The following is a 12,651-nucleotide window of genomic DNA, read 5'->3' on the forward strand; positions in this document are numbered from 1 at the left end:
TTAAGGTAAACCATCCAAGCAGTTTTTATTCATTAATATTCATAAATACACACAGCAGCTTCATTAGAGATTTTTCATTTTCCTCTTCAGTTTGAATGTGGAGTATTAGGAGAGCCTTTTGCATGTCAAGGTACAGGACACAGAGCTTTTTGCTCTGCACTGCAGCCTACATTTACCTGCTAGAAGTAAAAATTAGTTAAGTGGAAATGATTATCATATATATCTTTTCTCTCTTTCTTTTGAATGTACACAATGTAACAAGAGTGACAGACCTGAAATTACAATCACCAAAACAAACCCAAGATAGTTGTTGTCCACTTTCATTGGCAAATACAGCACAGAGGACATTGTCTGCAAAGTGGGATGTCATCAAAGAGGAGGTGGAGGAGGCTCGTTTCCTTTATTACTCTCTTTTAAATTTAGGTTTTCTAAAGCAACATCTAGAGGCATAATATCTACACAGCCCATAGCACCAAAATCTGCAATCTCCCCCCGCTCATCCTCATCTGAGGAGGAACTTTCTTCCTGCATCAAAGTGGACAGTAGAAGCTCCTGAACAAACAGGCTGCAGTCTGCCCGTTCACTTTCCATTGACTGACGCTCTGCTTCCGACATCTTCGGATCATTCAACCTGTACAGCAGCAAGGGAAGAGAAGACAGGCAGTTGGTAAAAGCCCATTTCACTGATGACACTACTGACAGGCACCAAAAGGCACTCAAAAGCCACTCCTTCATGACAGTCCTGCTTGCCCTTCGACATGTACAGCTTTGGCAACCTCTGACCACCCCTTTCCTGTTGCTACAACAGCATTCAAAGTTGAGCCTAAAGCTAGAGGAAAATAAACTATTTGTGAGGTTTCCTGTTATTCAGAGGTCATTTAGGGAGGGCTGTTGTGATTTCCTAGAGACTCATTATGTGCCCATTTTGTTTCTAGGTCAACTTCTGAATTCACATATGCCACAAAATAGATGACTGCATGTGTAAAGCCTAAGGATTCCCAAAGCACAATAGAACGTTCAGTCCACCACTTCTAGGTCATAATGCATGCCCTGATTGGCAAGGAAATTGCTCAATCCAACTCTGAAAGTCACAATCTGTGACACTTGCAGGTACTTCTGATTAAATTTCTCAAATGAGTTTTTGATTGAAAGATGTCACATGGTGTTATTTTGCCTTTGACAAAAATCAGATTGACTCAAATCCAGGTTTCTTGACACAAGAGTTGTTAAAACACCCACACTCTTTCACAATACCAAACAAAGAAGAGTATGTATGGCAGGGCATGGCCAGGGAGATGTAGAAAACTATTATTTCATGTCAATAGACAACCTTCTAAAAGAACTGGAATGGCATAGTGGGCGACTTCTCTTTAAAATAACCCTGGGATCCAAGTATAATTTCTAAGCCAGATAAATATTCTTAATTAATGGCATCCTTTATTTTAGAGACTCGATAATAAAGCAAATAATTTATGTATAAACGGCTATTCAACTTCCAGCTTTTACTAAAGATCAATTTCCTATTGAACAATACTATCTTCTGACTCTCTCCCTCTCCATTATGACTCCAGCGTATATACTTGTATCACTGGAAATGCACTTGTTTTGTTGGAAGTAGTAGGGGAAATAAGCACAATTTAGTTAAGAAATATTCTTTTTGTTCCTCCTGAAGTTGAGATGCAGCAACTAATGTTTACGCATTGCTTAGAAGCAGACAGACAGCAGGTTTGAAAAGATGTTACAAATGCAAACAAAAGCAAGAGTATGTTGGCTACAGACTTGAAGGATCTGGCAGAAGTCCCCTGCCTGAGCCATGACTAACTTATTCAACCAAAACCCAAAACCAGCCTCCTTTTCAAGGTTTGCAGAAATCCATACTCATGTCTAATCCTCTGAACACATTCTAGCTGTGTCACAAAAAGTACAGTGCATTTGTGAGATTGCCTCTCCTTTTTGCAGCACTAGACCACCACAGGATATTTCTGCAGCCAGCTCTGGGAGCTGGCTTTCCAAAAGCATAATAATTTCCCATTCACCAGCTATAAACTGCTACTCTTGGATATTAAATTACCAGTTTTACTTTCATGCTACAAATGCGGATGAAGCAAGTTTTATATATTACATATTCTGTGACCATTGTTGATGTCTACCATGAATATATTATATTCTGTATGGTGAATTAGCCTGTTAATTCTGCGACATATTTGATCAGCCACTGCTTTACAAGGGCATGTGCCTAAGAAGTTTCATCGAGCTCTATGTCTCTATCAGGACTAAGGCAAACAGAAATGGTAGAAGTTACCTTGTAAGAAGAAACTGGGAATTCTGGATAGTCTGTTGACTGTTTTCTGTGTTAGATGTGTTGGTTGTTGTTGTAGATTGTGTCATAGTGGTGCTGACATTGATCGTGTTGGTGCGTCTAGTTGCATTGCGTGCAGTCTCCAGTTGTTGTCTTGCTGCCTGTGCATGTTGTCGTTCCAACTGCAGTTGCATCTGCAGCTGCTGTAACTGAGAAGCAGAAGGGCCAGAGGAGTTGAGCTGTCCTGCAGAACGCCTCACACCTGATAGCTGAGATAAAAGCTCTGCCAGAGAAGAGAAAGTTCTGTGATGAAAGATCTTAAATAAGCATTACACAATAGAATGAATACACCTTGAGTTCCAGTGCATAAACTCCTTTTTTCAATCAATAAAATCAAAGAACAAACAATGCTGAAGAGCCCATGGAGCTCCTGAAAAAAGTCCTAGCATTAAATGTCTCAAAGGGTAATGAAGATTAAGACTTATTTATGCAGATTTATTCCAAATAAGAAGTCAAAATGTAATGCCTTCAAAATAACAGGAGAGCCAATCTACAGGGAATGCCTGGCAAATGATGTCCTCTGCAGCAGCTCTCTGAAACTTCAAGTCAAAATAGCAATTGACTAAGAAACTACTTAATTTTGGCTTTGGTTGGTGATTTTATCTTCCTCTCAACAAATGTTCCCTCAAAACATAGGCTTCACCTTCCCAGTATCTCAGAGGGAAGCTGTGCTGCAGCAAACAGAGAAAACATCATACCATTGTTTCAAACATTTCAAAAAAATATTTACTTAGAAAAACATATTAAAGCATTTCCTCACATCAAAACTGAAGTGGTCAAGCATTTCTGCTGTATGAATTTTTATTTCTGCTAAAAGTACGGAGATAGCCTAGCAATTAGAAAACCTCTGTCCTTAAGTCTTCCAGTTCAGAGGTATGGAATGCTTATAGCAAGTTTCATCCACAAAGAATTTTTTGAAATAAATACTAGCAGCAAATTTCTGCTCAGTGCATTACTGCAGAATCTCTTCTACACCCTGTGCAGAATGTACTTCTTATATCACCTGCTTGCTGTAGTTGATACGAGGGCAGAGGAAGTAGGGGATGATATTGCTTCTGCCCCTCATCTCTACATTACAAAGTTACTATATAGGTCAATTTTCCTTCCAGCATTAACAAAATACAATCCTTCTAAATAAGGCTTTCTTTGAGGAAATAAAGCAAAATGCAGTTGTTTTCCACATCAGGAACTCAGGACGGTCAAGTCATTTTTACCAACAGTGACAGCAATATCAAAATTAAATAACTTAATTCCGTTGCAATTACTAGTAAGTGCCACAGGGAGAAAAAACATCTGAAATGTGTAATGTATTCTAAACTCCATTTATTTTAATCAGAAAAATTCTGATGGTCTTTCCTATTTATTACTCCAGTAAAAGGGAAGACATATCAAACTTCCAGACAGGATTCAGATGTATTTATTCTCACTGCAAGTTAAAGCATAAGTTAAACCTTACAATAGAGCAAAACAGTATTTTGGAAGCAGGTGTGAGGTTGAGACAGTGTCTTGGTGTAAGGAGGGCATCCAGCTCAGTGTGCAACTGAACTCTGAATGCAAAAACACAGCTTCCACCAAAAAAAGATTCAGAAGAATGCCATTTTATATCACATTTAATGCTGTTAAGTGGGGAGGCCTTGAGGTTGAAAACAAACCTCAGCAGTTACACCACATTTAACTGAGTTGAACTAGCTGCTCTTGTAAGAGAAAGTCAAGGTCTTGCACTGGAGGCGTCACAAACAGCCTCCCTCCTTGAACAAACTCTAGTTCTTTTCAGATCATTCAGATAGTTAAGATGTAACTTATTTTCTTCTCTTGATGGGATACTTAGTCCCAGCTAATTTAATGAGTTAAATCAGGTCACAACAGGCCAACAGGGCACCAGAGCCAGTAGAAGGCAGGCAAGGGGACCATGATTAAGGAAGGCAGTGGAGCCACAGCTCCCCTTTCAGAGCCAATGCCTCATTAAGCTGGCTTCTGTCTACCTCCCCCTGAAGAAGTCTCAACATAAGTAGGAAGCTCCAGTTTAAGCATTATGACTTCTTGGCATCTGAAGCAAAGGTGGATTAGGACAGAAATTCTGAGGTTTCCCTGACGCACTCGTATGGTCAAAGACCACTGCATAAACATGTTTAGCTTTCCCCCTACGGAAAATTATATTTGTTTTCAGAGTTGTCTTCATTCTCTATTTTTTCTTTCCTGTAAAAAAAGTTATTTTCACATCAGAGCTAAACATACACCAAATAAGTTATTTTTGGGAATCCTAAAGACATCTTCATTATTTTCTGGTGTTGAAAATGAGACACCCTTTCCCCCTCACACTTTTTCTAAACTTTACCAAAATACACTGCAAATACTTGCAACAGTACATTTATGTAAGAATTTCCAAGTACACAAAAAAAGGGCATGATATTAGCAAGTCTGTCATTCATACAGCAGCCTGAATGCAAACTGAACATACTTTAAATGTCTGTTAATACTCAAATTCGGCTAATTTCATCTTCACTGAGACAGATACTCTCTTCCATAAACACCTTTATCCACATGACAATTAAAATGAGATGTATTGAAATAGGTGATGGAAGTTGGACACAATCACTTGTAAAAAATATATACCTGTGCATAGATTAGGTTTGGGAACAACCTTACACTGTCTAGGATTAAAAGCACAAGCTACAGGCAGCAGTTTCAGCATCTCCATGCACAGGCCCTGTTGACAACCCAGCCAAGAACACCGCTCACCTGTAAGCAGCCATCAATCACACTTGCACTGTGGAACACACCTATACATGCAGATTCATAACAACAGAACGCAGGGCAACTATTACCACTCCTCCATGTAAGAAGGAAACTAGGGTAAAATTCATGGTTACAGCTCTTACCAGCTATAGGATCCATGGCTTCTCTATTGCTTGGAGAATACGAACTCTGAGAAGATGAAAGCCCACCAGAGGAACTGGTAGTAAAGTGCATGTTTGATCTACGTGCACGGGGGCCTCCCAAACCCCGGCCTGGGTGGAACATCCTACGTACGTGCCGAACACCACTGGATTCATCGTAACCAAGAAGTTAAGAAAACAGAACTGTTTGGCATTGACTATTAAACAGCAAGGACATTTGATGGGTGAAATACGCAGGTGTGCACTGTTCCTCACTCCTAAAATAATGATTCAACTTCTAAAGCAAAGGTAAATTACACTGTAGCTATGGTGCAAGACATACTAATCTAAGCTCAAGATACCTAGTGCTGTGTACACCAAACTCCCGGTGTTTCTCCAGCTTTTTATAGTGTCTACAAAACATCAGCATTATTTTCTTAAGTTTTTTTAGATCAAAGTTTTCTACTCAGTAATCTGAAAACTGACAAATGTATATTCACCCAAGCTTATTACAGAGACATAAGGTTTTTATTCTCCCTCCCCAATTCTTAAGTATCAAAAAAAATAAAGTTTATTGCCATTCCTATCAAAAGTGCATAATAATTACTGTATTCCTTTTGACTTCTGTGCTTCATGATTTTATCCAAGTTTTATCACTTCAGTCCTTAAGATATTGCAGGTTTCTGGAGTATTCAGCACTTTCATCACACCCCTTTCTTTCACCTTTCCTCTTTCAGCCAAACAAATACCACTAATTCCAGTTATGACAATGATGCCTTTCATTTTCCTGGTTTACCCTACTTGTCCGTATCAGATGCGTATATTTCAAGTCATTCCTTTTATACACTTTCTCATATAAATTCAGACAATCAACAAATTATTTAAAGATTATTTTTGTCAGAAAGTTATTAACATTCATTCTTCCAAGACAGTCCAGATAAGGCTTCCTTTTATTTTAAAAATCACTAGTATAATTCACTAGTGCAAAATGAAATAGCATAGGCTTGAGTATTTTATTTTACTGTTACTAGACTTTTAGCTTAGACCCTCCCCTCTTCTTTGTTTTTATAAACACAGAATCATCTAGGTTGGAAAAGACCTTGAAGATCATCCAGTCCAACCATTAACCTAACACTGACCGTTCTCAACTACACCATATCCCTCAGCGCTGTGTCAGCCTGACTCTTAAACACCTCCAGGGATGGGGACTCCACCACTGCCCTGGGCAGCCCATTCCAACACCTAACAACCCGTTCTGTAAAGAAATGCTTCCTAATATCCAGTCTAAACCTTCCCTGGTGCAACTTGAGGCCATTAATAGTATGCTTACTACTTATATGGTATCCATTACTGTATAAGAGTAATATCCAATGTACTTTTCATAAAACACAGAGTGCAAAACCTCAGGACATCATGGAGGTCAAGAACTTAAGACTGAAAGAAATTACTAGACTTCTCATGGCAAGAAAGAACTTCTGGCTATTACATAAAGATTTTAGAGAACATTTGCCTCTTTCAAACCCATTAGTTATGCTACAGTGTAAACCACTTAATATCTAGGGTGTAAGAGGAAAATCTCCCCTGGCACAGAACATACTTTGCCTAGCATAGAATGCCTTTACCTCTTGAGTGTACTAAAACTGGATGCCGCTGGAGAGGAGATACTGTATTAGATGGACTAATGTCCCCATGATGTTTGGCAAGCTTTTCATAACTAGACCTGGTAGAAAAGGCCAGTATTGGGGGATTTTTCAAGCAGACACAGGACTGTGGTGTAACTTTCCTAACTGTAGCTTTTAAAGTGTTTTGAGATAAACCATTCTTTAAATACTTAGCTAAGCGTGCGCCAAAGTCTCATGAGGTATGCTAGAGTAAGAAAAACCTTTGTAAATCTTAATTTGTGACAAACAGATAAACTGAATAGTCACGTGAGAACTATTTGTATGATTGAGATGCTGAAAGCTGTATTTAATAAATTTTCAAATATTTTCCTGCTGAAGTAAGAAACTGGGCTTTAAAGAGCTGTCCCTAGACTGTAGGAATAAAGGACATACCTTGCAATGGTTGCACAAGGTTTATAACATGGAACACATGCAGCCTTCTGGGACAACTTAAGAAAAAAACAAAAAACAAAACCAAAAAAGCCCACACATGTCTAATCAATACTTGGAAGATGAGGCCACTCCTCATAACTCCAGGAGACCCAACAGTAAAAGCTTACCTCAAGTTAACAGAAATCTTCACTCTAGAAAGTGCAAGCAAAGAGTCTTCTCTCTTTCCATCTCTTTTTTGTAAATGAAGGTTGTTACAGAGCATGGAAAGTTGTTCTGTACAGCTTTAAATTCATATGATGTTTGGAACAGCAATATAATGGTATTAGAGACCAGCTCTCTCACAGCTCCATGACTTTGACAGTTATTCCTTCCTACACCACCAGACCCTGGATGAAAAGGGGCATCTCTTCCTTTTTTCCTACTTCAGATCTGCCTGTTGCTAGACATGATGTAGAGCCCAGCATGGAATAATTACTTCAAGATACACTTACCAGGTTTTGGAGACCTGACAACACTGATCACTAAGTGTACAAGCAGAAAATTCTACATGCATTGTCTTTAATACTGACTCATGGACAATGTATTCCCAAAATATATCCAATATAGATCCATTTTGGTATGACCAACATTGAAGCCTTACTCTGCATTTGAAGATTGATTTTGCTAGCTCAAACATTACCAAACTAAAAGTCATCTATCTGGTGGCACCTCTGATACTGGAGGGGGAGAAAAAACTGCAGAATCATGAATTCTAATCAAACATCTTGTTTGTTTCAGTAGGAAATAATTTCACTCTTAATTGGGAAAATTTAAGCTTCCTGGACTACAGAGCAGTTAAGCTGATGTTGGAAGCCCACAGTTTGACCTTTGGTACATTGCTATGTAGTTAGTAGGGATGTAAATTTTGTTAGGAAAAAAGCATATTAGAAAGGTGCTATGAAAAACTCACAATTGGTAGAAAGAGCAGAACTAAACTGATACAAGAATTGCTTAGTGACTCACTACACCAGTTATCAAGCAACACTGAAAAGCCATCCAAAGGCCAGGAAAGATCCAATGGTCTGGAAGATGCTCTCCCCTCATCAATCTCATCCACCTCTACCTGAAAGGGAGGATGACAAGACCCTGCCTTGGGGGGCATCTGACCATGGAGGACCTCCCTGGACACCTGGGATCAAGCTCACATGGCCAGAGCCACTGCACTCAGCACCCTGATCCTCCCAACCACTGAGAGCCCCGCTCCTGTCCACAGGGAAAGGTGAAGATAACTGCTTTTATCTAACTTTGTAGTGTTCTTAGCATTATTAGTTACTCCTCTGCAGAGCAAATAAACGTCCAAATTCCTTTACACTGATTGAATTATTCTGTAGTAATTAACATGAGGCCTTAGCCTGTCCTGACCCTAAGTCATGGTAACTCTAGCAAACTTAAAATGTAATCAAACACGATCAAAACTGAAACAGAGCCATCTTCCTCAACACTGTCTCCCTGCTGCTAGCGTAACGAACTCTAGTTGCTAGGGCTTAGATTTTTTTTTTTTCCTTTTTTTAAAAAAAGAAATCTTTAAACAAAAAAGCCACTATCAAAGTAATAACAATCTTTTTGTCTGTTTGTTTAAATGAGACACAAAGGAATACTTCAGAGACATTACTTACTATATGTAGGCTACATACCCTGCACGTCATTAAATAAAAAGCCCAAACCAAAATACATTTCATCAGTTAATCCGGGGGGGGGGGGGGGGGGGGGGGGGAGGAATTAAAAAAAGAAAATCCTAGATCAAGGATTAAAAAAGCCAATAGTTCCAGCTCTTCAGCATATGCTCTTCTGTATAACCTGTTGCTAAGCTAACTGAAATCCCAGGAAATCTAAGTTTTCTGAGTTATATTACAAAATCTCAGTAACACTATGAAATTATATTATTAAAACATTGTGTTAGAAGTAGTTTAGCAAGTTTAAAACCATTTGTCAAAACCAGCTAAGCTTGAATCATTCTCAGACCACCATCTTCATGTCACAAATATTTAAAGAGTACTGAATCTGGATACGTAAAGCAGTATAAAGACTAACGATCAGGCAGGATAAACCACAGTGCAAACAGAAAAACCTCTCAGTGTCAAAGTTCTTTAAACATTTTCACTGCTACAGCAAAAAGCACTATCAAGTATACCTACAGTCTGTTCACAATCTGGTATTTATACTTTTCTAAACTAGCAAATGAACCTTCTTAGTTTTGACATACAGATCTTTAGCAGCTTAAGTTCCAGGAAAACCAGAGGTATGACCCTTTTACTATAAAAATCAAAACAAGTCATCATTGCTACTACATGAAACAGTCTAGCCCTTTTGCCTCAACTTGGAAAGGATATTAAATCTCTAGGAGCTCTGTGTTCCAGTGTAAGATGAGCTGCAAAGTCATCTGTGACATGATTCGGATCCCCTCCAGGTAATGCTGCACATATTGGACAAATCTGAAATGATAAAGTGAGAAAAAAAACAGCTTTACAAATTTTACACAAAATAGACACTCACATCATTGAGTCAATCATTAGATGTTGATTCTTATGCTTTAAAGAAAAATCACATTCTAGGTACTCAAAAACACTTGGATAGCAATATATTCAAAAGACCCAGAAAACATATTCAAGTGAAAAAATTATTTTAGGCATCTTTATGATTTTCAGAATGCTATGAAAACCAGAGCTAGAGTTTTGAAATGCAATTTGCAATATCTTGAAAATTAGTCTTTGTATGCCAATTCTGCCACAGACAGCAGTCTGATTACACAGGATTACTATTTGCCTGCTTGACACTCATCCCAGAGGAATCAGAATGAAACTAATGTAAGTATTTGTTAAAGTATCAAACTGGGACCACCCATCCAGACAGTGCATAACTACAGGTCTGACAAAAGCGTTGATCTCCATATCCCTACCACAACAGTATTTTGGGAGAAGGCACCGATGTCTTTTTTTAAAGCCAAAATACACGTTAACTAAATAGATAGTGCCGTTACAATTTCCGTAATTACGACTTATTTTCTGAATGACCACAAATAGTTTGAAAAGCATCTTCTATTTTTCTTTGCAATATTTTGCAGACTAATTTTAAAGTTTTACAGATGGCAGACAAAAAATAATTCCACATAATTATTCCCCAAATGTTAAGTGCTCAAATTAACAGCACTTTGACAGTTAAATGCAACTGCTGTCTATGAATTTACCTTTGTTCCTCACAGTCAAACAGTCTTGACTTTATGGAGCAACTCTGGCTGCAACATAAAGTCCAGCTTCCCTGTGCTCTTCATGCATATGCTTAAGTTGTTGACAGTAGATATCAAAAGACTGTGGGTGTTAAGAACACCTATATAATAGCACACACACCTATCTCACTCTTATGGAGGTGAGGACAAGGTCTTGAAATAAGTTTACTATAAAATCTCCATTGCTTTTTCACAGCAGCTGCTACATCTTGAATGCCACCTTACTTTTTGTAGTCAGCTCTAAGCAGAAAACCAGACATTATAAAGCATTTTGCTACAACCCCTTCCCCTTTATTTTCAATGTTCAGCATTTCTTTTCAGAGAACATCTCTTCCCATATTTTTCACCACTACAGAAGCCATACAAGCGGACATGCTACAGAGCAAAGACATCTTATTACAGCATAATATAATAAATACTCAACTATGCCAACATATCACCCTGTAGGGATACAGGAATGAATATTGGACAGATGGTTCTGAAGTCCATAAACTTATTTATAAGCTGCCTAATCTTTGAGAATGTCTTTCATACCAACAGGAGACAACACCTCAAAGCAATCTTGTTTTCATTTAAGCTACTCCGAGGAAGCAGAACCCCAACATGAGAAGAACAACACACTTCTGAAAGCAGGGAAGCAAAAGAAAGTTCTTTTGTTAGCAGAACAATGGCATTATGAAGGACGTGTATGTGCCTGCTAAGAGAGACAGCCCTCAGAAAAAAAATCTGCTAAGAAAAGGTTGTAAAGAGCAAGCATCCTAACCCTAATTCTAAACATGAACTAAATTTCACGAACAGTCTGACTGGGAAAAGTTACCCAAGCATTGTTACACAAATTCTGTTAAGCGTAAACTCTGGCAAAACACAAAGACTGCAGTGTCACAGATGAAACATGACAACTAAAAATCACTGTTAACAGAACACACATGAACAAATGGTGCAGATGAGAGGAAAACACTATCAGAAGTTTCTCCTGAAGTTATGAACTTCTATATTAAAAAAATCATGTTACCCTGAATGACGTCTGAAAGATGACTGCAAAGTCCTATGTCAATCATGCTCACAGAATACCTGCCAGTTTCCAGAAGTCTGCTTATATTACCACTACTTCCCTATTTAAATACAAGGTAACCACCTTAAATGACAGTATTTCTGTAACCTCAACAAGAGACACTGTAATCTTCAAGAATGAAACAGGAACCAGACTGTCCTAGGTTGTCTGTTTTTGTCTATTACTGCAAGAAAAGCTCTCCTCAATTTTATCAGTAACATATCAACAACCTAGTCCTTACAGTTCATGTACAAGGAGCCTAGCTACTGCCTTGCAAAACCCGAGAAAGTGGCTGCAGTACAATGCAACAATAGAAAATTTGTGTCTGTTCTGAAATGAGATTCAGAGATGACATCTTATCTAGCAGTAGAACTGGCTGTTCCCTGGGCACCTAGCCTCATGAGCTAGGAGATGGGGAGGGGAAGCAGAATGAGGTCAGCACAATTAAAGAGGAAGTGGTCAGAGACCTGCTACACCACTTGGATGCACACAAGTCTGTGGGACCGGATGGGTTACACCCAAGGGTGCTGAAAGAGTTGGCAGATGTGCTCGCTAAGTCGCTTTCCATGATTTACCTGAAGTCATGGCTAACTGGGGAGGTCCCACTGGACTGGAGGGTGGCAAATGTGACACCCATCTACAAGAGAGGCAGAAGGGAGGATTGAGGAAACTATAGACCTGTCAGTCTGACCTCAGTACCAGAGAAGGCCATGGAACAGATCATCTTGAGTGCTATTACAAGTCATATAATGGACAACCAGGGGATCAGACCTAGTCAACAGGGGTTATGAAAGGCAGGTCCTGCCTGACAAACCTGATCTCCTTCTATGACAAGATGACCCAACTATTGGACGAGGGGAAAGCTGTGGATATTGTCTACCTGGATTTTCGAAAAGCATTCGACACAGTTCCCCATAGAATTCTCAAAGAAAAACTGGCTGCTCATGGCCTGGATGAGCGAATGGTCTGCTGGGTCAAGCACTGGCTGGATGGACGGTCCCAGAGAGTGGTGGTCAATGGAGCTAAATCCAGCTGGTGGCCAGTCACAA

At 39.1% G+C, this 12,651-nt stretch overlaps 1 protein-coding gene across 1 annotated transcript in view; it reads right to left on the minus strand.

Annotated features, from left to right (window-relative positions):
* The window catches only part of KCMF1 (potassium channel modulatory factor 1), a 60,765-nt gene continuing 48,114 nt past the window's right edge, over window positions 1-12,651 (minus strand). The window contains 4 exon segments of the mRNA XM_074856924.1: window positions 1-631; window positions 2,303-2,582; window positions 5,239-5,413; window positions 9,659-9,760. Coding sequence (XP_074713025.1) covers window positions 370-631; window positions 2,303-2,582; window positions 5,239-5,413; window positions 9,659-9,760 — 819 coding nt within the window. The 3' untranslated portion in view covers window positions 1-369.

The sequence above is a fragment of the Strix uralensis genome, chromosome Z (genome assembly GCF_047716275.1).
Source record: "Strix uralensis isolate ZFMK-TIS-50842 chromosome Z, bStrUra1, whole genome shotgun sequence".
NCBI lineage: Eukaryota > Metazoa > Chordata > Aves > Strigiformes > Strigidae > Strix > Strix uralensis.